Source organism: Cucumis melo, chromosome 12, assembly GCF_025177605.1.
Source record: "Cucumis melo cultivar AY chromosome 12, USDA_Cmelo_AY_1.0, whole genome shotgun sequence".
Taxonomy (NCBI): domain Eukaryota; kingdom Viridiplantae; phylum Streptophyta; class Magnoliopsida; order Cucurbitales; family Cucurbitaceae; genus Cucumis; species Cucumis melo.
The window spans coordinates 27,961,868-27,988,801 of record NC_066868.1 but is presented as its reverse complement, the minus strand read 5'-3'; the positions used below and the strand labels follow the sequence as shown (position 1 = coordinate 27,988,801).

Sequence of the window (26,934 nt, the reverse complement as noted above, 5' to 3'; positions counted from 1 at the left end):
TATTAAAGAACTCCCACCAAATTTATGATAGTGGCCATTCATCTTTTATTTGATTCTTTTATTTCAATGTATGAAAGGGTAGGGATTTGAACTTCTAACAATAGATAGTTCATACTTTAATCTATTTTAGCTATACTTGCGTTGGTAAAATGCTAACAGTTTCAAAGGCTTTAATTTCAGCCCTGAAAGTTATATATTACTAAACAAAGAAGCCAAACAAGGTCTCTTTGTTTTGCAAAAGTACACATATCTTTTGTACTCATTTTTGACCTAATCTTATGAATTTTTCTACCCATCTCTTTTCTCAGCTTTTCAACAGCTTAATTGAGTGATGAAGAAGCTCAAACCCTGCTTTCATATTCCCATGTAATACATATAATATGATTATAGATGGATATAAAGATAATTCAAACCAATAATATCATATAAAATATAAAGCCCAACCAATCCCTAAAATATGTAATGTAAAATCTAATCAACAATCAGCGCAGCCCCTAAATTGTGGCCTTGGTGTATGACGATTGTTGGCTCCTGACCCTGGATAGTCATTTAGTGCCACAACCATTCTTCCATGGCTCTCTTCTTCCTCTGTTTTAGTCACCTGCATGAAACAGAAAACCTTCCCAGTTTAAATCTCAGTAACATAAACGGATACATTACAGTAAATTTTTAAAACCCGAGTGGTTATTTCTAGTTGTTGGAATGTTCTTGAATATTTTATCTAGCACTTCAAACAACTAAGGTATAGAACAACGTTAGGGTTTAGAGACCTTAGGTTTGCAAAACTCTAGGTTGTATAATGTATGTTATTTGCACTATTTACAATTTTGACTATAAGATTTAGTGGGTGTCTATATCTCTAACATCCTTAGTGATGTCTTTAGACAATAGACATAACTAACACAGAATTACGTAAATTTGTTTGTCAATTCTCTAATGTTGTATCATTTATGTTCATACTTGATTATTGATTTCTAAAAGACTAGGAACGGAAGAAGAAAGAACAGTAGAGTTTCAAAACATAATCACTGCTCTGATTCTATGATCGAAAGCTAAAAACTTGGAGGGATAATGACATTGAGGTTGAAGGGTAATGTAACATACCATGTGGGTGTCGGTTGAAACATGAAGAAATGGAAGAGATCCATGCAAGAGGCTGACACTTCCTACAGAATCAGATCAGAGGTGTTTAGTTCATTTTACAAGAAGAAAAAGGAAAAAGAAGAGAGAAGATATTGATTTGAGGGACTTACTTGAAGTTGGGACAGCATTGGAACAAAGAAGGTTATAAAGTCCCAAGAATATGACAAGCAAACGAAGGAAATGAGAGGCTGCTGCCATTGATGAAACTGCTGCTCTGCTTCAAAGCAAAGAAAATCAATGGAGGTATTTATATATGAAATCTCAGAGCTGATGGAGAGAAGGAAGAAAAAAAAGTGTTTGATGGGTAGTTTAGATAGAGGGCAATTTATAAGATTGTTACACACCCAAGTCAAAAAGAAAGTGATAGCAACAAGAACATTTTATATGGAGGTAATTTGTTTGTATGTTTTGAATGTTTTGACAAGGGGTGGTTCTTTTAATTAAAGGCTTAGGATTCTCTATGGAAAATGAAAGATGAAAACTTGGGAAGTGGAGAAAAAGGGGGAAAAAATTTATGATATTTTAAAAGTCAATATGGTGAGAAAAAGTTGGAAGACACTGTGAGAAAGTGGAGGGTGACAGAAGAAATATGAGAAGGGCAAACTCATGGTGTGCACTCATTTATAAGGTCAATGGGGGGTAGTGGGAATATAATTATAATCATTTATGTGTGAGGAAATGTTTGAAGGAAAATGTGGTGTAAATATGTGTTTGTGTTTTATACAATGGGGAAAGAGAGGTTTGGAGGGGTATAATATCTTGGAAATTTCATTAAAAAGAAAGAGTGGTGCAATCCAATCTAATGGCACATAAAGAAAAGGCTATAGTGGGTTTGAAACCAAATTTGCACCAAACTATGTGGTAGTAGTTTTGCCATCACATGTGGGTATCTTTGCATTTTGTACTTGGCTTCTCATTTTTTTATATATTACTTGAGCTTAACCAACTATATGTATTGATAGTGTTTATAAAAGGGAGAGCAAAGAGAGAACTAAAGAGAATGTGTAGTAAAGAAAGAACTAAATATTGGTATACAACATTGTGAACAAATGACTCGATTAGACTAGAATATGTATAATCAATCAAATCTATTAACGGGAAAGAGTTTGCATAAGTTTGTATATTTCTATATAAGAAAGGGTTACTCTACGATAAAAGAGTAATTGTACTTTTTTTTTTTCAAAAACACAACACATAAAACTTGCATCGTAAGAATACAACTTTAGATACTGACGAATGTGATGTGAAAAATCATCCCACTTAACTTGGGAACAAACCTCATTTAAGACCCATGAAACCCGTCGATCTATAGCATAATTATGCAATTTGTTTATATGTCGAAATTGCCTCACATCTAATCATGTCGCTACATCAACAGTGTCCTCTACAAGGAACTGACCTTATCCACAATAACTCAAACCTCTAAGAGCAAAGGGTTGAAAACACTTCTAGCTATCGATAACCAACACCCAAAATTGATGTGGTTAGATCACTCTTGGAAACAATACCAACCAACACTAGGGATATGCGGTCATCTATTATTTACCCATCGAACACAAGCTTTCTTGCTTAGGCGTATGGTTTACTTTACATCAATGAGTTATCTCACCTACCTCATTGGACGTATAGTTGTAGTATATGAATATATGGGAATTGTAATATATATCCATTGGTACGTAAAGTATCATAATATTTGACCTAGATACGTAGAAGTTTGATTTATTAATCCTTATTTTCCACTCCATAAAAAGAATTACTTAAAAAAAACCCTAAAAAGCAAAAGTAATATGGTGTGTCGGTATGATATGATAGGAAATGGATTTAAGTTGGCAAGTTGAGATAGGTGTGCACAAAATCCAGCCAAAAAGTTGTTGAAAATGATGATGAGAGAAAAAATTTGGTAACATATGGGGGTGTCGCCTAATTGGTCAAATTTGTACCAAAATTTTATTTGTTTCACATTGTGGAATACATACTATAAAAGTATTTAATATATAAACAAACATGATTGTTTCAAATTTTAATTTTCATCACTACTATCATTATTTCAATTATATACCATTTTCCCTATTCTTTCCTCAACCAAAATTGGAAAAGGGGAAAAATAAAGTGAGGATTGACTTTTATAAGCATAATTAAATTGAATTAAAGTATAATTATTTCTTCTGTTGACTTCTATGGTCGCCCATTGTAATTTAATTTCATGGAAAGGAGACAACGTAATTCACCAAAAACTTACTTTTTATGTGTATATATTAAAATCGAACTAAAAAGAAATTATTTCAAATATTTCACTTTAACAAATCATAATAATCGTTCAAATGAGTTCATTCAACGGTAATTTGCATAACCTCCCAATGGAACGTTAAATCTCGACTTGAAAACGCGACAAAACTTTTGTTTTCAACATACCCTCCATGCTTTTTTTTTTTTTTTTATAATTATCAAATCAAAGGACTCAATATATTTGGGCCTAATGGATCTTTCTCAAAAGGCCGTACCTTTGCGTGAGGAAGACAGGCCCATTATATATACTAAAACTGGCAAAGGCCCAAATGGAAGGCCCAATGCACATTTTATATTTTTATTCTTAAAAAATGTCGTTCTTTAAATTGAACTTAAAGGGTTCGCCAATGATTTCTGATTAGAAGGAAATTAACATCGAAAAGTACAGTTTAATAAACTAAGAGCTTAACTTATAATTAATTACTCAAAAGCAATTTAGGTTTTCGATGACACGTCAAAATAATAATAATAATAAAAGTTTATATTAAAAAATTAGTTTGTATTTTGGATGTTATAATTATTTATATTAATTATTATAGTTAATGTGGACATGCATGCATCCAAACATCATTGGTCAAAATTCGTACGTTGTTGTGAGCTTATGTTGACTTTTGAAATTTTACATAATGACTTATTCAACCCATCAAATAAAACACTTTCTTAATTTCTTTCCTCATATTCGTGCATGCAATTTATTTATTTTACAATTTTAATTGCTAAAATATGTCATAAATTGGTTATTTGATACGTTTTATATATATATATTCATAATGCACGTCAATTTTACTTTAAAATATAGACTCATCAAAATTATGACATAAACTTTGATAATTATTACAATATTCTTTTATCTTAAAGTTAAAAGGAAATTTTTTTTGAAGTATAGTTAGTAGCTAAAACAAACGTGGTTAAAAAAGAAAAAAAGTAATATTGAACGAGAGTATGGGCACGTGCATTAAATGAATATAAAACATATGTGTTATGGAATTGTGATTGTGCATTGATTAGGCCGGTTAATGTATTTGTCCACAACTTTGATTTTTGTCAATTTTATGATAATGTTGATTTCGTTTTTGTTAAATGTAATTCATTGCTCAATGATATATGAAACTAAGAAGACCCGAAATTAGATTTCTTTAGCCTTTCCATTAAAAGATCACCAAAAAGAAAAACAAAAATCCTTCATTGAGGAAGAGGGATGATAAGTGGATCAGTGAGAATATAACAACCCTAAGTGGACAAATGTCAACATTATGATGGTCCAGGTGGCATTTCCGCAGCCAACTGTCACGTACTTCTCTCTTTATTTAATTTCACATCACCTTTTCTTTTTATTTCTTTTTAGCAAACACAATTCTTCTTCTTCAAATAATAATAATGAAAAAAAAAAACTTTCCGAATATATTATTATTTATTGTGAAGTAAGATTTTCGTCATACATTAGTAATAAAGGTTTCTGCCCCACAAAAGAGAATAATCTGAAATTCCTTACTTAACTTTTCATATGTATTTAGTTTATGAGTATTGTTGGAATCATTTTCAAATATAACATATTGAATTAATGTGGTTAAATAACAAATTTTTGAACCAATCACGAAATTGTCACGTTGTTTACTAAAATAAATGAATTTGAGATTAACTAAAAGTTGACATGAATCTCAAATTAAAATTAAAGATGTAAATTGATCAATTAGGATGATGTCACGTATCTTTGTTACTGTTGAATCAAATTAATTATTTTGATATAATCAAATATTATTTATCTATGCTAAAATTCAATTAAGCTAGTTGAATCTATGTGTCTGGTCTATGGACTAACTATACCTAAGTCCATAAAAGTTGACCACAAAACTCTATTAGGGTTATATTTATTTGTGGAGTGAAAAAATTTTGACTTTCAAAAGGTCGAGAGAATTCTCCCAAAGAGTTAGGGAGTTATCCATCAAATCAACACAAGTTCAACTAACTGAATCAAATTTGTTCAAAAATCTTGTGTATATATTGGTCTATTTTAATGATGTCATATCTTTATTAGGACCGTTAAGTCAAATTAATTATTTTGGTCTAACTAAATATTTTTTTCTTAGCCATATGACACAAATTCAAGTGGTTGAACTCATGGAAGTGCTATATGAACTAACTAGGTCGAAATCCATAAAAGTCCATCAGAGAACCAGAGGAGTCCATCACATTGCATCAAATCAACACAAGCAGAACATCACACACAAGTTCAACTACTTGAATCAAATTTGTTCGAAAATCTCGTGGGTGAAGAAATGTGTATAAAAATGTTGGATATATATTTATTAATAATTTAAAGAGTTTTGTTATTGATAAATAAATTGATAAGGTATATGTAAAAGGGTAAAGGTGATGTATCAATACAACAAAGGCTTTTGAGAAATTATGAATATTATTAAGAATTAGCATTTAAAAAAATAATTAGTTTTAATTTTATTGGAGTTAATTTAATTAATTAAAAAAGGTGAAAGCAAAAAGCAAAAAAAGAGAAAGGAAAGATGGAAAAGAGAAAAGGTGGAGGAGGAAGGGGGCAGCCTAAACTTAAGATTAAGAAAGAGTGGAAATAGGGGGAGGGTATCGGGTGCACCAACTTTTGGTACAACCCAAGAGAATCACAAAATGGAAGAAAATCTTTGTGTCCACATAAATTTGTGGCTCAAAATCAAATTCACTCCCTTACGTGGCACCCCCACCCCTTTCTTTTAACGGATTCATCCTTCCAACTTCCTACCCCCCCTCTCCTCTCTTAACTCTATCAAAAATCCATTCTCTTTCAACTTCATACTACTACTCTTCTTCTTCTTCTTCTTCTTCTTTCAACAATTTCCATTATGTTGGATTCTAAAGATCCTACTATTAAGCTTTTCGGCCGTCAAATCCCACTTTCCGACGACGCTGAAACTCCGGCGGTTCTTTCACATGACTTCTCTTCTCACAAACATCCAGAACCCAGAAAGGTACAGAGTGTTTTAAACAGAGGACACCATAGAATCCAACTGCTGCTCCCCATTTCACTAAATGCTTTAAAGAATTCTGGGTCGTTTTTTACCTTTTCGCTTCCGTTTGAACCCCCCCCCCCCCCCCCCCCATTTTTCTCAGTTTTTGTTGATTTGATTATGCATCCTTCGAGTCTTTTGTCTTTTTCTTCTCTTATTTGGGTTGTCTTGTGTTTTTCTTTGGGTGTACGTACGAACTGTTAGGAGTCCGTGGATGTTTGTTTTTGGAAATTGAGGTTTTTTGGGTTTTGGTAAATTCTTCCTCCTCTGTTGCTCTGTTTTTCAATCATTGACTGAGAAAAAAGTTAATGATTTACTCGAAAAGGAAAAAAGGGGTTTCTAAGTTTAGATCTTTCTCAATTGGGATTTTAACAATGAATTAAAGAGAAACTGGATTGACTTATAATTTTCAGTATAGATCATAAAATTTTCTCTCTTTTTGTGGATTTCAGGATGCAGCTATTGATGAACCTGAAAAACCTGTTGATGATTCAGATGACTTAAGAAATATAGAGAGAGAGGAAGAGGCGGCTAGTGTGAATCCTAAAACGCCATCTATAGATGAAGAAACTACTACGACGCCTGTTAATGGAGAACCGGAGAGTGAAAAATCTAATTCAGAGAAAACTCTAAAGAAGCCTGATAAACTGCTCCCATGTCCTCGCTGTAAAAGTATGGAGACAAAATTCTGTTACTACAACAATTACAATGTCAATCAACCTCGCCATTTTTGTAAAGCTTGTCAAAGATATTGGACTGCTGGTGGCACCATGAGGAACGTGCCGGTAGGAGCTGGTCGTCGGAAGAGCAAAAACTCTGCTTCTTATTACCGTCACATAACTATCTCTGAGGCTCTTGAAGCTGCTCGAATTGAGTCTCCAAATGGAACCCAAAAACCAAAATTCATTAACAACAATGGCAGAGTCTTAAGTTTCAATTTGGATGCACCAAGTTCTGATCCTGTGATGGGTTCTGTTTTAAACCTTGGAGAAAACAGAGTTTTGAGTAATGGGGTAAAGAAGTTTGAAGAGAAAGCAGTTGATCAAGGGTGTGAAAAAAACTCGAGTTTGTCTTCCATGCCAGTTCAAAGTTCATCAGAATTGAAAATCAATGGCTTCCCTTCTCAAATTTCATGTCTTTCTGGAGTTCCATGGCCTTTTGTTTGGAATTCATCAGTTCCTCCACCAACCTTTACCCCTCCAGGATTTCCCTTGTCTTTTTTTCCAGCAGCTGCTTGGAACTCTGGAGTTCCTGGACCATGGAACACTCCATGGTTTTCACCACAACCTGAAAAATCTCTATGTTCTGACACTAAAGCTTCTTCAACACTGGGAAAGCATCAAAGAGACCACGAAATGGCCAAAGAAGATGCCATCTCAAGTAAAGAAGAGGTTTCTAAGCAAAGAAATGTACATGTGTTGACCCCAAAAACTTTAAGAATTGATGATCCGAGTGAGGCTGCAAAAAGTTCCATATGGGCAACACTTGGAATAAAGAATGAATCACTCACTGGAGGGAAAAATCTATTCAAAACCTTTCAACCTAAAGGCCATCAGAAGGTTCATGTGGCTGAAACCTCCTCAGTTTTGCAGGCAAATCCTGCAGCCTTGTCAAGATCTCTCGTCTTTCACGAGAGCTCTTGAACATGTACGTCAACGACAATGGTGGAAAACACTTCATGTAGATTAGAAGAATGAAGATGGGATTTTCAGCTCATTCAAAGTGAGTTAGAATTTGCTAACCTTTGAATTAGAGAGTATCGGGTAACTTGGTGAGCCAAATGAAACGCAAAGAAGAAGAGGAAAAGAGTCCATCAGTTACCTAATTTTCTCAACAATAGAGCCAAACTAGTACTAAGAAATGCAAATTATTAATATTATTTCTCTTTTTAACTGTTTTTCACTTATTTGCCTAATTTACATAACCAAGCTGATTGCTGAGTTTGGTTTCTTTAACCATCTAATGTACAGCTATATATAGAGATATGTGAAATACTGACATAGATTGAAGAAAAAAGAAATTTGTTGTTTGTGTTGCCTCTTATTATGACCAACAAAAGTTTTATTTCTTTTTTTGCTCAAATTTTCATCAGTTGATCTATAAACCTCAGACAGAACTGCCACAGCAGAGAGAGTATCTTCCTAAAAGTTAAAAAGAATTGATGAAAAGAGAAATGGCAAAAAAGACTCAAAAAGCAAATTATATATAATAAGCAACAAAAAGGTGATTCTACTGTGTGTGGCTTTATGTAGCGCCAAAGAACCAAAAAGTTCTTATCAAAACAGCTGTAATGGGATAAGATTGAGATAGCAGACAGTTGAACCTTTTCTTTTGTACTGCTTTCTTTCTCCTTCATGTTGTTTTTATATCCAACAAGTTTGTGGGCTATAACATTGGCTTCCCCCCAAAAAAAGTAATACATGTCTAGGTATGATTAATTCATAACCAATAATTGTGCTTGCATCATATTCGTTAGCTATCGATAAGTGAAAAGATTATCCGTTTTATAATTTTTGAAGTGAACAACATCATACCAATAGTACCAAAAAAGAGATGTAAGAAGATTTTGATAGCTTGGATGTTTAACTTTACTATTAATGTTTGTACACATATCAAATAACTTTATCGTCACAACTTAGCACTCCAAACTATTCGTAACTCAATCCAATGCTTCAAACACTCTCAAATTGATCAATATCACACCAGTAGTACAAAGAAAGGTGAGAGATGGGCATAGCGGAGAAAGTAGATTATACATGCAAAAGAACCCAACACTGCAAACATGAACTTTCTAAACTTCGTAATTCAAAATTAGTAACTCAGAAACACTCTCTTTCTAGGGTGTGGTGGATAAGTGAAAAGGTAAGGTTTGAATTTTCAAATGGTAAAGTGGGGGAAGGAAAAGTTTTGCACACGAGTCTCATCAAAGAGAGGAATGAAAGGATGGGTAATGAATAGGGAAAAAAGGGGAGAAAACAGAGTGAGATATTTAGAAGAGTATAAGCAAATGGTGGCCACATTTTTATTATATAAAAAGATGAGCTAGCTGTTCAAATGGGGACCCAAATTAACATAATGCCATGAATCCTTTTTGGAATTGTCTCTTGCTTTTGCTTTCTAACTTTTTTGCTCCTTTTCTTTTCTTTTCTTTTTGAAATGACTCTTTTATTGGCATGTGTATCCCTAATTTCAGCTTTGTAGGTAAAAGCCATTAATGAGAGTTAGTTCAAAAAGATTGGTTTTTTTTTTGGGTCCAAACAGAGAAACCCCACTTGGAAAAACTCACCATAAAAAGTGTAGGCAAAGAACATGGGATCTTGAGGCCACAAACACAACTGCCTAACCACTTAACACTACAATTTGTGGTTTTATGTTAGATGGTATATAATAATATTGGAAAATGAGGAAGGTTTTGGAACTACTTTATACCACCTCTCATTAATCATTGATATGTTGTGTTGAGTTTAGTACAAAAAACTGTCTCATTAAACCCTTAGAAACCCTTCTCTCAATCATAAATCTAATTCCCCCTATTGTTTTCTTCTTTCTTGTCCACTTAACATATGGATTTTTTTTTTTTGTACAGCGTTTCAGAAACTAATTAATTCCCCTACCCTAACTCTCATTTTAATTTGGATTTGGTCTAACTCCTAAACTTTAGGAAGTAGGTTTTGTTAGAGTCCTAATACGAGTTTAATAAATAAATAAATAAATAAATGAATCTTAATAACTCAAATTAGCCTTTTTAATTTTTTTTTTATAAACAAAGTTTGGAACACAAGTTGGCATCATATATATATATATATTTTTTTTGGTGGAGTATTAATATAGATTAGTGGGGTAGTATTAATTAAATTCAACTGATGTTAAACTTAATTAATGCAAAGCCTAAAGTGTAATAATGGCATGGTTCTTTAATTTCTAATTTGCTCAAGGTGCCAAGCTTTCAACAATGTCAATCCTTTTTTTTTTTTTTTTTCCTTTCAATATTTTAATTAATTCTGTCTCCAATATGGAAAAAGTCTCACGATTCCACTACCCCAATTAAAAGAAAACAAAAATATAATCATACTTACAATATGAACAATGTTCTAGAATTAAGTGTATTGCTTTTTTTAAAAGCTAAAATTGGTGGAGAAAAATAAAGGTGTCACATGCTGCACCCTATTATTGGAAGTTGGGGTCAACTCCCCACCACTTAAACTAATTAATTCTCTTATAACTATTTTCTTCTTAACTATATCAAATTCTTTTTTATTATTTCCATCACATTTGTTAAAAATCCTCTTAATTAATATATGGGTTTGGACTTATAAAGAGAGGTTAGATTTTAATTCAATCGTTTTTTTTAGTAATGATTTGACTTAGGAACGTTATCTTCAAACTTTGATTAGTCTAATTGTAGAGTATTTGATTTATTTTTGTTATTTTTTGAAAAAGGGGTTTGGATATATGGTTGAATAACTGAAAGCAAAAAGAAATTAAAAGTGAAAAAAAAAAAGGTTGACATTTTATGTGGTTTTGGTCAAAGGGAGAGTGGGACACGTGTGTAACAACTACACAAAAGTATATTATATATATATGATATGATATGATATATCATAGTGGGTTTTTCATGGCTTTAATTAAATCTTTTCATTAAAAGAAAAGAAAAAGAAAACACATTTCCTATATATATATGTGTGTGTGTGTGTGTATATTATATGAATCTGCTTCATAAAACAAGGTTGAAATTTGTTGTACCTTTTCCCAAAAGCATATCTTTTTCAACAAATGTGTGTTACCTTTTTCTTTTTCTGAAACTTATCTTTCCAACAAAACACCAATCTCCAAACATATTCAAATACTTCTATATATATATATATATAACTAAGTGTAATACCACCTACTTTTTAATATTTTATGCTAATGTTATTTTCTTTACTTGATTTCAATATCTTTTATCATCATATAATAATTTACTTTCTATAAATTTAATTTTTTTTAAAATGTCTTATTTATTATTTAAATTTAAATTTGATATATAACGTAATATAGTGGTTGTATGACGATGATTCATAATTTTTATCTCATAATACTTTAATCCATGAAATAAGCGTTTCATGTCCAAAATAGAGAGAACTGTTAACTTAAATGTCAGAATTTTGAGACTTGAATAATTGATTTTGTCTAATTAGTTGCTAACATTCATCATTCGGTAAAAGACGAGTTAGTGCTCTACCAAAGTTCATCTTGCTATGAAAAATCAACCTTCAAATTATATATATGTATATATGTGTGTATGAAAATGTATATGTATATATGTGTGTATGAAAATGACGAGAACCTATTTGTATTTCCATTTTCTCAACCACGTTAAGAACTTAGATACTTCGAAAGCAACACCTTCAAATATATACACATATATATTTCCATAGAATTTCAAAAGATCAATACGTAAGTTTCATTTTAATATCAATAAAAATAATAAGTAAATTTATAACCACTTATTTAATTTAACTTAATTTAGCATATTGAATCTAGAAGATTTTATAGATTAAATTTTTTATTGCATGGACAAGTGGTGGATATATATATATATGATCCTAATTATATATATAGTTTGATAATTAGTTAACATTTTCTTTGTCATTTGCTTTTGTTTTGTATTTCTTATGGGTATCTTTGTTTAGTTTATATTTCTAGAAAATATATTTATAGCCATAATAATTTATGGAATTTCGTTTTCATAAAGTGATAGATATTATATTATTTGAATATATTATATTTTGTAATTGTTAGAGAATGAATGAGTAAAAGCATTATTATTTCACTAAAGATTGACTTCTTGACTTCAATGAAAAATGATCAAAGATTGAGTCAATAGTTATACTCAAGAAATGGTAGAACTATATGATATATATTAATATATTGCATGCATATATAGTCGTTTTCACTTTTCCTTATTTCATTCTATTGAATTCACCATGTTATTTATATATTCGATTACGAGTATGTAATGATTATGGATCATTTAAAAAGAAAAATAGAAAAATAAAATCGATAAAGTTGTAGCAAAAATTAGTTCAAAAAAATCTTCATAAAATGGAATTAAGATGACATTTCGAGGTATTGTATTGTACGTGTAGTGTGTGCGCACCAAATAGTCAAACAAAAACACGGTGTTTCCTTTCCACGCTTTTCTTTTGCTATCTTTATTTTCTTTCTCGAAAGTATTTAAAAATTAATTAGAATAAAAGAAGACCATTTTTTTTATTACGACTAATTTTTAAAATATAACAATTAACAAGTGGCCTCTAAATTTGATTTTTTTTTTTTTAAATTTAGATGTAATATTTTCAAATTAAATTTAAAGGTTTAAGATGAAAACTAATAAAAAGGTACAAAAAGAAAAGAAAAGGAAGGAAAAAAGAAAAATGAAAGAGTTGTTCCCTAATTTTCGAAGATTCTTTCTAAGAAATTTCCTAAGCAATAGCCCAAATAGGTTTTTACTTATAGTAGGATGATATCTAGGGTTTAAGTTTTTATGAAAGATTTGGTAGGCAGTACAGAACTATTTACTGCAACTCGACCTTTCATTCTCACGCTTTATGATTCCATTCATTTTCGTCATCGATGTTTGTTTCACTGGTTTCAACAACACCTCGGACTTTTTATGATTCTGATTATATTTCAACGTCCTAAATAGCCTTTTAAAATTTCACTTTATTTACCATTTTGTAACCTTCTATCCTAAAGAATTCATAAGCAAACATTTATGTATTGAATATGAATTATTCTAAATAACCATAATACAAGATTTGAAATTGTGATGTGAGCCTAAATTCTTCATCATAATGCATGTACTATATATATTCTCATATCTTAGTGGTTTGCAACTATTGAGTTTAGCAAGAGTATGTTTAGTCCGTGGGGTTCTAAAACCCACTCCTTGTTTGGTACACGAAAGAGTTCGTTGAGTTCCACTACTAAAAAACATAAATTGAAGGAGTTTACGGCCGATCCCTTGACTTCATAACTTCTTATTCTTCACTATTCCACTTCTTGCTCTAAACACACCGCTTAAGTACTTTGTCAAATGACCAAAAGTCCAAAGTCGATAAAAAGGTTGAACCACATAGTTTCGAAGGGGAACGATCATCTCAGAATGCAAAGAAAAACCTTAAGATTGTCAAAGTATTGTCACTTCAAGGTTGTACACTCCTCGTTATAATTAAAAAGAAAAATGCTTTGGTGCATTACAAAGAACACTTATCTTTATGTATCTCACTAAATTGTTCAATCATAATTTATCACGTGACAAATTTTATTTTATTTTTAATAAACATTTTAATATTTTTTTTTGATGTGATCGAGTAGAGAGAAATGATAGGTAAAAATGTGAGGATGGAAAATGTCATCCGATTTAAAATATAAGAAAGTAAGCATAAATAAAAGTGAGAATAAAAAAGAAAAAGAAGAAGACAAAGATCATCGACTAGGATGTCACTATTTTAACATAGAATTTCAATGCAAGATCCATCAAAACCCTTAGCCGACGGGGTCGTTGGAGAGAAGACTCAAGAAGATGACACCGAAACTTCTTAGAACTTCATTCAATCCTACTTCTTTAAGAAAGACAACAAACTAAAGTCATTGCTTTCACTCCTCCATTTCCGGATTTTCATCTCTTCTAATTTCCTCGGAAGTTTCACTGTTGATTCTGAAACACGCAAACCAAACCCAATAATTCACAAACATCAATCACTTTAATCCTTGACCCAAATACAAAATATTCTTGAACTTTCATTTACTCCATATATTATAAATGCCAACCCCATCAGTATTCTTCTCTTATCTGCTTACTAAACTAACTGCTCATTTACATATTTATGCTACTTGTTCTTTCTCACTCTTTCCAAAATGGCACCCACTGATGTTATTGATTATACTAACCCCATTTCAGTTTTCCATATTTTGTGTCTGTTTTTTCTCAATTTCATACTTGAACGTTTCTTTCCAGGGTTATTCTACATTTTCATACTCTATGCTGCATTTCTTTTTTATCTCTGGAATTCATGGGCTGCCCAACGTAACATCATCAGACGCCTTGAGGCGGCTGATGTAACATGCACACCAAGTGTTAGACAAAATGACCATGAAGAGCATTGCTGCACAAAAATTGTGGGAACGCCCGTTAATGACAAACGGGAAGTGAAACTATCGATTGAAGATGTGAAAACTATGATGGAGACACTTGATCATGAACATAACAACAACAGGGATAGTGATAATCTTGGGTTGAGTGCTGAGCTTGAGGAGATGTTTGAGGAAGAATTGAGCTTGGGGGAAGTTCAGGAAGCTTTTGATCTGTTTGATGAGAATGGTGATGGGTTTATTGATGCAGAGGATTTGGAGAAAGTGTTGTGTGGGTTGGGATTTGCAGTGGCTTCAGATATTGATCAATGTAAGACAATGATAAGTGGGTTTGACAATAATGGAGATGGGCGTTTAGATTTTGAAGAATTTGCTAAGCTTGTTGAACAGAGCTTTTGTTGAAAACATCTCTTTGTTTGTTAAAAGTAGGACTGTTCCTACATGTAAATTAGTCTTTGAAAATAAACTGTCTTAGGTTACATTTAGTTATAAGAAACTCACTTGAAGGCTCATTTGTTACAAGAACATTCTCAAACCTCGTTGGATGTGTTCTTGAATTTTTGAAGTTAGTTTTTCTCGAAATGCTCCTCGTGAATGTATGAGAAATTTGTCCTTGAACTAGAAGAAATATCTATGACAACAAGAAAGATTACTACTAATGCTCGAGTTGGTGATTATGTTTTTTTTTTTCTTTCTTTCAATGCAATATAATTTTTATTTGAGATTCAAAATTTAATACTTTTATTTACGGATTAAAATACTCAATATTGGAGTTTTGAAAATACAAAATGGTAAAATTATGTATACTTCTGAAACCATTTCGTACTTTTGTGTAGTGAGAAAAGGAATAAATGATACAAAATTCAATCATTTTCATAATTGGAATCGTTGGAGTAAGAAATTAGCACTGTGAAAGAGAAAGGTTGCTTTGAAAGACTTTCTTTATAAATGTTGACTTCTTTTCTTTTCTTTTTTTTTCTTAACAATAATTATGGATGCAAAATTAAACTATTTGTGAACTATTGACTTTCCATGTAAGGATTACGATCAACAAAACTATTCATATAACTTTATTTTAAGAAGAAACAAAAATATTTATATATTGCAAAATTTTTAGAATATAAAATTCCGTGAGTTTTAAAATTTAGTTATACTTTTAAATATTTTGGTTCATTTTATTATATATCGATTTTTTTTTTATAAAATTTTGAATTAAATTATACCGTTAATTTTTAATTTTAAAAAATAGATTTACATAATTTTTTTAAGGGCAGTTTTCTCTTCTTCAACTCCCGCGAAATCGGTTGGAAAATTCCATCTCTGCCCAATGCAATTAGGGCACTAAAATCTCCTACATTCTGTTCTTCATTTTTTCGTAAAATCATCGATCCCATCGTTTCATTGATTTTTTTTTTTGGCTCTCCGGCCCTATTTCTGCACCGGGAGATCCTTTCAGGTCAACCGGTTCTTTAACTAATAGTTTTCTGTAAAGCTACTCGTTTGCTCAGAAACAGATTATTCTTCTAGCTCGATCATCAAAATCGATTTGTTTGTTGCTGAAAATGTATATTTCTCTCTGTTAATAGATCGGGTCTGGTCAATTTATGGAAGGGATCTGTCCTTTCTGATTGCTGGGAGTTATTTTTCTAGTATGATGATGTGACTACTACAAACTCAACCTGCTCTTGTTGTAAGATTTAATTTTTAAATTTCTTCAATCCTTCCTTTGCCTTGTAATTCTTATTGGGTGTTTTTTTTTTTCTTTTGTTGAGTTATTCAAGTGAGTCTCACTTATTTTTATTATCATTTTTTTCCTTTTTGTGTCTGTTCATGAACACTGTATTTCTCCATTGTCATTGATTCTGAAGCAATTTGCATGTTTCGGTTACTTTGACTTTCTGGTGTTACAAAGTGTACCTAGCTATATCACATCCGTGCCCTGTAGTATCTCGGAGACAGCTGATATTAATCTCCATTCTAACTGTTGCCTTGATGTTAGAATCATATTCGTTTATTTATTTTTGAAGCCTGAAGTTAAAGTGATAATAATGATATAGTGGCTTAGTTTGAAATGGGCATGCTTCTTTGTGGTGCAGGGAGTTATGGCAACTTAATTGAAGTCGACTTCTTTTTCGGAAGTAGGAGAAAAAAAGGAGCTGATTTTCAAAATCTTGGCTTTTCAATGACGATGTATCAAACAAGAAACATTGGACATCCTTTGATGAATCTTGTGAGGTTGAAAGGTTTTCCTATTCTGCAGCAACTACATTTGGAAGAGCGCCTACTTCGAAACTCATCAGATAATTGGTGTATCATAAATGATGGAACAGATAATCCAACTATTGTGATGGGCGTTTCTGGGTACATACCACAACATGTAGTTGTACTTTGAATTCTGTATTTGTCTTATGTTACTTATTGGAAGACTTTATTTTTCTTTTTTCTCTGGATGATTTGAGTTTTATGGCGCTCATAATGATATAGTTAATTTTGAACTTATATGTCACTGTTTGATGACACATACATGTTATATTTAAAAATTCTGTCTGGCTTATTGATCAGTTAGAGAGAAACTAATTGAACTTTTATTTAAATGGAGTATTGTTTTAATATGGATTAGTAACAACTTGATGACAGTAATAAGATCTGGCTAGCAATTTGGTTGGTTGTGTTTAGTCTTGAGTAGTGGACACTCCTAATTCAGGGTCATCTGATCTCTTCTTTCGTTTTTTCCTTTTGTTAATTCATTCCGAAGATTTTTAAATTGTGCCCAGGAAACCTGATGAGCTCCTTGACATCAAATCTGTGTTAGGAGATCAAATTCCAGTCATCAGAAGGTTCACTGGGGGTGGAACTGTTATTGTTGATCACAACACGGTCTTTGTCACCTTCATATGTAGTAAAGATGCTGTTTCCGGACTGAAGCCATTTCCTCAACCTATCATGTCCTGGAGTAGTCTATTATATAATAAAGTATTCCAAGGAACTGATTTTTATCTTCGAGAAAATGGTAGGTAGATTGTGCTGTTTAGAATAGACGCCATTTCAACTTGTTCATGTAACTTCGTGTATATACAATTATATATAAGATTAAACACTTGGACATTGACTCTTTGTTTTTCTTGGACTAAGATTATGTCTTTGGTAACCGCAAGTTTGGTGGCAATGCTCAGTCTATTACTAAAAGCCGGTGGATCCACCATACATCTTTTCTGTGGGACTATGAGGTTAGGAATATGGCATATCTGAAACATCCAAAACGGGTTCCTGATTACCGTGAGGTATATTGTACTGTTCCTTGCATTTTTCTTTCTAAACTGATTTCACTTTTCTTCCGCTTGTTTTTCCACGACCAAGCCGTACTACTACAATTCTAAATGCTACACTTTGAGACCATTAAATTATTCCCTTTTTATTCTTAATACTAATCATATTATCTCTCTGTGATTTAGCTGTTCGTGGACCATTGCCATATCTCTGTTTAGTGTCTCCTAAGCTCATTTTAGGGCTGTAATTAGTAATATCCATGTGTTGGGTTTAGTGAAAAACCTTTGGGACTCAATCTGACGTTGAGTTAGCAGTTTTTTCCAACCAAAACGAGACCCTAGTTTGGTGATGTCGTGCCCAACCTGAACCATCTGATAGTTTGATTGGGTTGATTCAAATTATTATGGCTATGTATTTCAAGATTATGTGAAAGAATTGTGAACATGATAGCATGGTGGCTAATTAGCGTCACACATTGGCTATGTAGCCGAATGTTCTGTGTGAATGGTCAGTAAGCTCACTTAGAGCAACGTCGGTTGACAGCCATTATGGTGAAGAAAGATTCTGTAGCTTCACTCCGGGGCTGTGGATTTAGATATCTTAAAAACTATGTTCAAACTCGAAATAGTGAAAATGATAGTGTTCGGTGGACCAATTTTCACTCCCTGAACCTGAATTGTATATAATATATAGTTCAACCTTCTATTTTAACTTGTGAAAAACAACGGTTATATTCTTGAGTTTGAACCGATTATTTTCTATAAGTTGTGAAGAGAATAAAGAATATAATGGAGTTATTCGGTAGCTGAAATGAAATGGTCTATTTATTGAGTAATAACTTCTACGGCCAAGGTAAAGGGTTTATAGACAATGTAGTAAAGGGTTTAAAGAGAATGAATTCAAATCATGGCTAGCACCCAAAGGTTAGGCTATTATCTTGTGAGGTAACAAATGTTATTGGTGCAGACTAAACTAATTTTAGAAGCAATAGCTTCATGATCTAGAAATTCGAAGTCTTTCTACAATTTCTTAGAGATCTCAAAAGAAGTTTGTAACCTAACAACTAATGATTTTGATTTGAGTTTGGGTCCTTTGGACCATCATCCTTGTTACAATAGGTTGGAGAAAGTGGAAGACTAAAACACACGTTGACATGCATTACATACCATTTACATGGTTAATGTTGTTATCAAATTGCTGCTTTAGTAAACGTATACATGGATGGAGTAACATGGTGTTCAATATTGAAAGAGATCCTTTTCAATGCATTACGTCGCTTTTTCTAAATTTTATCTGAACTAATATGGAAACAAAAAATTCTATCTATTATTTGCAACAAAATGCAAAATTCGAGCTTACTGACAAACATTTATACGTTTCAGGCAAGGAGCCATTTGGATTTTTTATGCAGCTTGAAGGAGTACATGCCAAGACAGGTATTTATTGACAAAACAACAGAAGCAATTGAAACTGAGTTTGCTACGAGTTTAAAGCAATTAGAAGAATGTGAGAATTCTTTGACTGGAAATTATAATCCCACAACAAGGATGCTGACGGAGCAAGAATTGGAAACAGCTGCAGGTTGTGCATCTCAAGATAGTAAGCTTCAGAAAGTTTTGGACATAGCATTATAACAACAAATTATGCTTACAATGATTATTTAGCAGCAAACAATAACTTTACATACCCCTCATTTATAATATCAATCTTGAAATCAATTCAAGTTTTAGCTTAATTTATTGTTTTGCAACCTCTCTCATAGCATCCCCAGATTTGTTGCTTCTTGAACTTCTAGATGGTGGGGCGCACAATTGTCTCAATTTGTGGTATATCCTCAACTGTTTAATAGATTTCGTATATTCATACATCGTTATCAAATGTCGATAAATTGATGATAAGCTGAGTTTTTAACCTCATCGAGCAACTTCTGTTTCAGTATTGGTTCAATGTTTGAAGATGGATATCCATCTTATCTAGGAAGAGTGTCTATATAGACAATAGAATCATGGAAGACACAAGTACGGGCTTGTAGTGGACTTTCCGATGTACTAAAACTGCTTGATAAATTGTACACTCAAATGAGCGAAATGAATAGTTGCTCCTCTCTTATCGTTGTTTTTCTCTAAATTGTACATAACAAAAATTCCAAAACTCAACAAAATCTGATCATAGAATCTAACAAAATTGAATTACTGTGTATTCAAATCAGATTCCCTTCATGTTTCTACTTTCTTTATACGATATGAATCGAACCAAGTTAATTCCATCAAAACAAAAAGATTTCCTTGGCTTTCTATATCTATTTTCTACGTCATATATTCAAAGGAAGAAACTGAGGAAAAAAAATTAAACTATTATATCCTTCTTTTAATTTATAAGCTATGAATTTACACCATATGCTATTGAAATTAACTAATTATCTATAATAAAATAGTCACCCATCAATCATAATGAGTATTTGAAATTTGGAATATGAAGAGCAATTATTTTACTTTTCCAACAATTGAATCGTTTTTACCAAAAAAAAAACTAATAATTAACATTATTGTGTTTTTCATTCAAACTATTTAACCAAGTTTATTTCAAGTTGTTCGGTAGTTTTAAAAATTGGTTAATTGGTAGGTTTAACTACAATTATTACGAGTTTGATAGAAGACGAGTGATCACTGTTCAATGTTTAATATCTTACTGGTAAATTAATATTTCATTATTAACCTAGTGAATTATATTAATAATCAATATTTTATTTATATTAGATGTTGCGTTAGATTTCGATGTAAGAAAGTGGTTAAAAGTAGGAAGAATCTTTAGAGTAGAATTTGTGTAATAATATATTATGAGAAATCAAAGATTTCAAGATGATACCTATTAGGAAAGTGGGGGATTAGAGAAGAAGAGGAAGAGAGATAATGATTATGATTATCATTAAGGATTGAAAAGGAGAAAAGGAAGGGGAGGGAGAGGGGTTGAAAAAGAAACAAATTTTGCTGATCGGTTGCTCTAATTTTCACGGCCGAAATCTTAGGCTGACCTTCCGTGCGATCTTGTAAGCAGAGCAATGAATGCCTTTGCATTTGCCTTTCCCTTTCCTGTTTTGCTGCCCGCCATTCTCCCTTTCCGCCAGTCCCTTCCCTTTTAACTTCCTCCATCTCTTCCTTTTCTTCTTCTTCTTCTTCATTCATTCCCTCGTTATCGGTGCGATTCATATCGTACCTCCTCCCCCCCCTTTCCCCTTCCCCTACACTTTCTCTTGCCTCTTTCCTCACTTGGGTTTTTCCCTTTTTCTTTGATCTTCCTCTTCTTTGCTTTCTTTCCCATTTCCCTCACTTTGGTTCTCTCAATCTTCTCTTTTTTTTTTTCGCATTTCCCTTCTTAAATCTTCCTCCTTTTACTTTCTTCCCCATTTTCCTCACTTGGGTTCTACCTACATTTTTCTTTTCATCATTGTAATAGTTCTTTCTTGGTTGTCATTTGCATCGCCTTGTTTTTGGTAACAGGGGAACCCCATTAATGGCGAGTAACCGAACTTGAATGGGCTCTTGATCGCTTGGATGAATACGGGGATAGAAATAGGGGTTTGTTGATTTCATTTGAGATTTTCTTTTCTTTTTTCTTTTCCTTTTTTCCTTATAATGGGAAGGGTTAAGCTGAAAATAAAGAAATTGGAGAGCACTGGTAGCAGGCAAGTGACTTACTCTAAGAGAAGAAATGGGATTATGAAGAAAGCAAGGGAGCTAGCTATACTCTGCGATATTGATATTGTTCTCCTCATGTTTTCGCCAAGTGGAAAGCCGGCGCTATATGAAGGTGAACGCAGGTACTATATTACACAAGCTATCGCCTATCATTTGTATTCACCATTAGACGACGTTAAAGTGATCGGATTGAAACCCGACATTGTTGGTGGTTCTAGTTTTAGCTATTTTATTGAAGCGTTTGATGCCCCTAAATCTTGTTAATGTCAAGTCTTGATTAGAAGGGAATTTGGAATATATGAACCATCGGTTCATCAGTATCATCCCATTGGCAATTTTTTTTCATAATCTGTAATTCATGGTGTTTATCTTTGTATCGGGGAGATGGAAGAAATTTGCATTCATCCACGTTGTCGGGTGGTCCAATGACCCTATGATTCTTAATCATTAGCTACCACCACAAGAGAGTCTATATCTGATTTTTCATGTGGTTTATGTTGAAGAAAATTAGAAATCACACAACAACCTAGAGCTTGAAAGGATAACCGGTTAATTTTCTGTTTTATGCTCAATGTGAATATTTAATTTTTCAGCAACATCGAGGAGGTCATTACAAAATTTGCCGAATTGACTCCACAGGAGAGGTCAAAAAGGTACGAGAACCTGTCTCAAGTGTTTACGACTCAGTTCCTTTGCAAAAATTTTCTGCAAAAGCTACCATAGTTGGCTAATTTTTTAAATTCTGTTTGGAACAGGAAAATGGAAAGCCTTGAAGTAAGTATTTGCATGTCTCCTTTTCTATGGTTAATCCATCTTTAGAGTTTTTATCCTTTTCTTTTTTTCTGCCTGCTTTTCTTGTAGTTGTACTAGAAGCAAACTTCTTAATTCTCATCTCGTATACAAGTGTACTTATTTTTTTGTATGGTCTATTCGAGCATATAGGTGCTGAAGAAAACATTCAAGAAGTTAGACCACGATGTTAACATAGACGATTTTGTGGGTTCAAGGTATTAGTCTTTATTTGTCAAATGTATATTGTTTCCTTCTGTCTGAATTTCAAGATGATTACAATGAATCTGACTTTTCTTTTCCATTTTTCTCCTGTCCTGCAATACCTTGCAGCTCTCAAGATTTTGAGGTTCGATGCTTTTTTCTTTTATCATTGCTTTCTATAAAACGAGATTAGTTTTGTGCATTTTATCAAATTTGTATAATTTATCAGCAGGAATTGACCAATGAAGTTGCCATATTGCGAGATCAGATTGGTGAAGCACATAAGAGACTGAGGTGCACCTTTGGAGCTTTTATTTTTAAAGTATATAGCCTTTTCTTTTTTTTGGGCCTTTTTCATTTCAACTAAGTTTTCATTGAGAAAAAGTTGAAAGAATACAAGGGGCATAGGAAAAAACCCAACTACCGAATGAAGCGAAACTAAAGAAAAGGGCTCCAATCATACCAGATAAGATGTAACGGGATAACACTTTTAGGTATTTAATCCTTTTGTACCAACTACCAAGTGTTTACTAGTCCCACAGGTGAAATCGACATTTTCTTCTATTGTAGCCTATGATAAAATATTACATGTAAATGTTTTTCTTTATGCATAAAATTATTGGTTAATCTTTATTACAAGCAGAGAGAGACCTAGAGGGGTAGAGGTGTAGTGTAAATAGTATACGGCAGATGGTAGTAGAATTGGACGGAAGTGATAGAATCCGAAACCACAAGTTTTTGTGCGAAAAAAAGGTCTAACTGTTTACAAGTTGTTGCTATAGGCACGAGCATATGCATGTTTAGTGTCAGACGTGGAGATCTTTCTGTTTGTGTGTTGATCTTCTAGTGTTCCTCTTGTCTGTCCCTTCAGCTACTGGAGGAATCCTGATAGTATCAACAGTATAGAGCAGCTCCAGACAATGGAAGATCTAGTAAGGGAGTCCCTAAACCAGACACGTCTACACAAGGTATGTTACATGTGTTATAATTGCATACAAAAATTGTTTTTGTCCATGATTTTATCCCTCTGGTCTAAGGATATGTATATTTATTGTTTGGCTTGAATATTTTAAAACACATTTGGCTGCATAATTTTGGCATAATTTTGAGAACAGAGGAGGGGTTTTCCATGTTACCTATTGTTCTCAAGATTCTATGTTATTTGTTTAAAGAAATTACGACTGGTACTTAAAACGGGTTCTGATACTTGGCAGGAAAATTTAAGAAGACATCAACTACTCTCACAGGACTTCACAGGCCAGGTAAGAGCAATACCTTCCCTACTCATTTTTACAAGCACGCTCACGTTGTGTCCATCATGATAGAGTCAACATCTTTCTATTTACCACAGTATCCGAGTGCTGGGATGTCCTTACCTTTGTTAATGGACGAAATGCAAGGCACTCAACCCTTGTTATGGCTTCCCAATTACGGCTCTCAACAGATTCCTTTACCAAATGAGCCCTGCTTTCTGCAACCAAGGTGAGCCTACATTTGCAAGTATCTGATTTTTATAATCAATTTATGTAATGTCTAATGTGTGTAGTGTGATTAAATAAAATAGTTTTCGGTTGACAAAAGTTGAAAGATGTTGTATTATATCTCTATTTATGTGGGTGATTATGTGCCCTTGAATTTATTCTGGGGAATGTCTGCAGTGATGTTGAATGCTCATTTCCAAGCTATCCTAGTTTCTTCAACCCTGGGAAGCAAATTGAAGCTGGAATCTCTGGTCAAATTGATAGCATGCCTCAAGGTGATGGGGCTTTAAATGAATTAAGTGGAACTTCTTGCTCAACGCTGCAACTTGGTGATCAATATCCATACCCTACATGTGATGGTTCAAACTTCCAAGACGAAAAGAGACTGAAAATTGAAATGGAGATGAACTTGCATGCAGCTTGTGTGGATACTCAACTAAATGGCAAGTTGGAGCTCTCTAGATCACTATATGGAGATGACCAGCATCCTTGGGCTTCTATACCAGGGCCTTGTAGCATTCCAATGTACCAAAGCAATGAATATCACCATGTAGGTTCTCTTTTAACTGGCCCTTCTAAAACTTAGTGTAGTCCATTTGCACTTTTGTCCATATTTGTAGTTCAAAAACTTCAAAATTGTGTGAAAGCATTTAATACGAGCTATTTATTACTCAAAAACAAAACAACGAATGTTACACCCCCATATCTTGTTTGATAACCTCAAACTTTGGAGCTTCAAAGTTTTGTAGTATGATTTACCTGGCATATCTTTTTTATCTAGAACATCATAAACAGTTTCAATTCCTTACCCTCTATTAGTTTGATACGCTTCTCTTGTTGTTTCAATTAATTAATGACTTGGCCATATCTTGCAGCAGCCAAATTGATTCCTATCAAATTCACCAGTAATTGGAGGGGGTAACAGATTAAAGAAATGTTCCTCTTGATTTGATGTGGTCAGCATTTTTGTTGGGATGCATTCTTCTCCCAATTGCCAGATAAAAGTATTCGATATCTAATGAAATCAGAATGATCTTCTGCTCCTCGTTTTGTCGTTTAACCAATAACCTCGACTTGTAAATACAAGATATACGAGATCGGAGGTCGGTTTTTCTAGGTTAGATTTTCTTTTCTTTTTTCCCCATTTCTTTTCCCTCATGGAAGAGCTGTAAAGTATTTGGGGGTTTCTGGTTTCCTTAGCTGTACATTGAGCTATTGTAAAACATGGATGCGAATTTCATATTTCTATATCAAGTTTTGAGAAAATTAAAGAAGTCGACATGATTACAATCTTTCTTTCTCGGTTAAAACCAAGTTGCATGCTACCATACTGTACACCGATAATTCCCTTTTCTCTACAATCATACTGATCACTTATTCTTCTTGCATATATTTCATTGTCTCCTATCCCCTTAGTGTTTGAACTATAGTGTTGTGCCATGGGTCTGAAATGTGCTGCAAGATGTTGTCAAATGGACCTTTTCCAGGCACATTGTGTTGAACAATGAGTCCCAAGGATGCCAACATTGCCAGTCTTCCTGTAGAGATCATCAAAACTTTTGATTAATCGCATTATTATACGTGTAATAATTAAGGTAGTTGATTAACTAGTTTGTTTTTGAGACATTTACCATTAGCAATCTCCTTTTCTTTGGCCTCAAGAGTTGGTTCAAAGTTGAGTGGGTTGAAAATTCCCCCTGGGTATCCAACATCATTTGGTGGCAAGCTGTATTGCTTAAATATTGGATATTTATTTACATTTCCTGAGTTCTTTATATCTTGCCGTCTTCTGATTCCACATAATGGAACAGAATGAACTCAATCACAAAGAGAGTCGATGACGATGCAAAATACTCTGCTTTCCCCGCATCGTACCATTTTGGTACCTTGATGATTCCAAAATTAGTTAAGACTTAAGGCAATACCATACCTGCAACTCCGAGCATCGCCCATCAACCATTCACTAGCTCGGCTTGCGTGTACCACCTAAGTTTTCGGGATCCTCGGCAAGTCCCAAAGGATCAAACCCATTGTCACCTGGAAGGCTGCAAACAGAAATGTTTAAGCTGTTTGCTTAATTCATGTCTCCATTGCCAAATATCTCATATATGTTTGAATAATCCATACCTTCCATCAAGATCATAAGTTGGTGATGGCAAACCCGGCAACCACTCTCCTTTCTTGGCTTCAACTTTGAAAAGCAATAGGAATTGAAGAAGTTGTTGGCTTTACAGACAAGGCTCTGTTAAACTTTCCTGAGGACCCCGAGAGAAACCTCGATCTTGAAGCACATGGGCGGAAGACTGTGCTGGAAGCCTGGGTAGTGACAGTTGCCATTTTTTCAGCAAGAATGGTGGTAGAAGAAAATCCGATTTTGGTGTGAGTTCAAGAAGTGCGTTTTGTGCATGGTATTTAAGATTAGTGTTCATTTGTTTGATGGAAATCAAGGGTTAGAAAGTATGAAACTTTAGGATCAGATGACTAAGATGAGTTTTATGAATTCTTGGATGAACCAATAGGAACAAAAGAACCCTTATCCTTTATCTTAGAGTCCATTGTCATATCTATAAATCTAAATCTTTGTTTGTTGGTTGAAGAAAGATGGTGTAGGCCAGCTTTTAGCCTATGATAGAAACATGACTTTTTCCTACAAAATTGGAAATATTTGATGACTAACTTTAGATAGATATTTTGAGTAATCTTACAAAGAGATATTTATTTCGCAAGCTATTAGAAAAATTCTCATTTCAAACTTTTATCTTTGATTTTGATATCAATATTTTGTCAATTATCATTGAAGGTACATAATACATCATTTGAAGTAACAAGTAATTATTTGACATGTCATGTAGTGAAACTTTTAATAAAACGACTAATTAAATCGTCACTTAGTCCAAACATTCAAAACATTACAAA

General features: G+C 33.1%; 5 protein-coding genes and 1 pseudogene across 9 annotated transcripts; 4 read left to right on the top strand and 2 right to left on the bottom strand.

Annotated features, from left to right (window-relative positions):
- Window positions 1-145: 145 nt before the first annotated feature.
- Window positions 146-1,573, bottom strand: LOC103486492 (uncharacterized). The gene is made up of 3 exons (XM_008444512.3): window positions 1,254-1,573; window positions 1,105-1,166; window positions 146-601 (listed from the first exon to the last, which is right to left on the bottom strand). Exons 1-3 carry the CDS (start codon window positions 1,339-1,341, stop codon window positions 476-478), a joined length of 276 nt encoding a protein of 91 aa, XP_008442734.2. The 5' UTR covers window positions 1,342-1,573; the 3' UTR covers window positions 146-475.
- Window positions 1,574-6,041: 4,468 nt separating this feature from the next.
- On the top strand, window positions 6,042-8,484 carry LOC103486647 (cyclic dof factor 3). Its single transcript, XM_008444696.3, has 2 exons — window positions 6,042-6,407; window positions 6,899-8,484. Exons 1-2 carry the CDS (start codon window positions 6,282-6,284, stop codon window positions 8,087-8,089), a joined length of 1,317 nt encoding a protein of 438 aa, XP_008442918.2. The 5' UTR covers window positions 6,042-6,281; the 3' UTR covers window positions 8,090-8,484.
- Window positions 8,485-13,930: 5,446 nt separating this feature from the next.
- On the top strand, window positions 13,931-15,241 carry LOC103488781 (probable calcium-binding protein CML45). Its single transcript, XM_008447679.3, has one exon. It carries the CDS (start codon window positions 14,349-14,351, stop codon window positions 14,982-14,984), a length of 636 nt encoding a protein of 211 aa, XP_008445901.2. The 5' UTR covers window positions 13,931-14,348; the 3' UTR covers window positions 14,985-15,241.
- A 602-nt stretch (window positions 15,242-15,843) lies between these two features.
- LOC103486730 (uncharacterized) lies at window positions 15,844-19,716 on the top strand. 2 transcript variants are annotated; one of them, XM_008444943.3, is made up of 6 exons: window positions 15,848-16,038; window positions 16,169-16,272; window positions 16,679-16,943; window positions 17,357-17,592; window positions 17,715-17,863; window positions 19,232-19,716. In XM_008444943.3, exons 3-6 carry the CDS (start codon window positions 16,765-16,767, stop codon window positions 19,481-19,483), a joined length of 816 nt encoding a protein of 271 aa, XP_008443165.1. In that variant the 5' UTR covers window positions 15,848-16,038; window positions 16,169-16,272; window positions 16,679-16,764; the 3' UTR covers window positions 19,484-19,716. The 2 variants fall into 2 exon arrangements, with proteins under 2 accessions (XP_050936219.1, XP_008443165.1); XM_051080262.1 differs by lacking the exon at window positions 19,232-19,716 and adding an exon at window positions 18,035-18,504 and having other exon boundaries at window positions 15,844-16,272.
- Window positions 19,717-20,752: 1,036 nt separating this feature from the next.
- On the top strand, window positions 20,753-25,292 carry LOC103487027 (agamous-like MADS-box protein AGL65). Of its 4 annotated transcripts, none has more exons than XM_008445457.3 (11): window positions 20,754-21,666; window positions 22,138-22,197; window positions 22,300-22,318; window positions 22,487-22,551; window positions 22,667-22,682; window positions 22,767-22,831; window positions 23,409-23,505; window positions 23,752-23,799; window positions 23,889-24,019; window positions 24,196-24,568; window positions 24,897-25,292. In XM_008445457.3, exons 1-11 carry the CDS (start codon window positions 21,482-21,484, stop codon window positions 24,903-24,905), a joined length of 1,068 nt encoding a protein of 355 aa, XP_008443679.1. In that variant the 5' UTR covers window positions 20,754-21,481; the 3' UTR covers window positions 24,906-25,292. The 4 variants fall into 4 exon arrangements, with proteins under 4 accessions (XP_008443550.1, XP_008443475.1, XP_008443679.1 ...); XM_008445400.3 differs by having other exon boundaries at window positions 20,755-21,666; window positions 24,894-25,292; XM_008445328.3 differs by lacking the exon at window positions 24,897-25,292 and having other exon boundaries at window positions 20,753-21,666; window positions 22,770-22,831; window positions 24,196-24,822.
- Window positions 25,234-26,355, bottom strand: LOC103486938 (chlorophyll a-b binding protein P4, chloroplastic-like; annotated as a pseudogene).
- Window positions 26,356-26,934: the final 579 nt, after the last annotated feature.

What these genes read in the sequence shown, in the direction of transcription:
- LOC103486492 (XM_008444512.3), bottom strand. Translation starts at nt 1,341, where the DNA reads ATGGCAGCAGCCTCTCATTTCCTTCGTTTGCTTGTCATATTCTTGGGA. An exon ending in CAATGCTGTCCCAACTTCAA is followed by an intron (nt 1,167 to 1,253) that starts GTAAGTCCCTCA and finishes CTGATTCTGTAG; the next exon opens with GAAGTGTCAGCCTCTTGCAT. An exon ending in TTTCAACCGACACCCACATG is followed by an intron (nt 602 to 1,104) that starts GTATGTTACATT and finishes TGTTTCATGCAG; the next exon opens with GTGACTAAAACAGAGGAAGA.
- LOC103486647 (XM_008444696.3), top strand. Translation starts at nt 6,282, where the DNA reads ATGTTGGATTCTAAAGATCCTACTATTAAGCTTTTCGGCCGTCAAATC. An exon ending in AACATCCAGAACCCAGAAAG is followed by an intron (nt 6,408 to 6,898) that starts GTACAGAGTGTT and finishes TGTGGATTTCAG; the next exon opens with GATGCAGCTATTGATGAACC.
- LOC103488781 (XM_008447679.3), top strand. Translation starts at nt 14,349, where the DNA reads ATGGCACCCACTGATGTTATTGATTATACTAACCCCATTTCAGTTTTC.
- LOC103486730 (XM_008444943.3), top strand. Translation starts at nt 16,765, where the DNA reads ATGACGATGTATCAAACAAGAAACATTGGACATCCTTTGATGAATCTT. An exon ending in TTTTTATCTTCGAGAAAATG is followed by an intron (nt 17,593 to 17,714) that starts GTAGGTAGATTG and finishes TCTTGGACTAAG; the next exon opens with ATTATGTCTTTGGTAACCGC. An exon ending in GGGTTCCTGATTACCGTGAG is followed by an intron (nt 17,864 to 19,231) that starts GTATATTGTACT and finishes TATACGTTTCAG; the next exon opens with GCAAGGAGCCATTTGGATTT.
- LOC103487027 (XM_008445253.3), top strand. Translation starts at nt 21,482, where the DNA reads ATGGGAAGGGTTAAGCTGAAAATAAAGAAATTGGAGAGCACTGGTAGC. An exon ending in GAAGCACATAAGAGACTGAG is followed by an intron (nt 22,832 to 23,408) that starts GTGCACCTTTGG and finishes CTGTCCCTTCAG; the next exon opens with CTACTGGAGGAATCCTGATA. An exon ending in CCCTGCTTTCTGCAACCAAG is followed by an intron (nt 24,020 to 24,195) that starts GTGAGCCTACAT and finishes GAATGTCTGCAG; the next exon opens with TGATGTTGAATGCTCATTTC.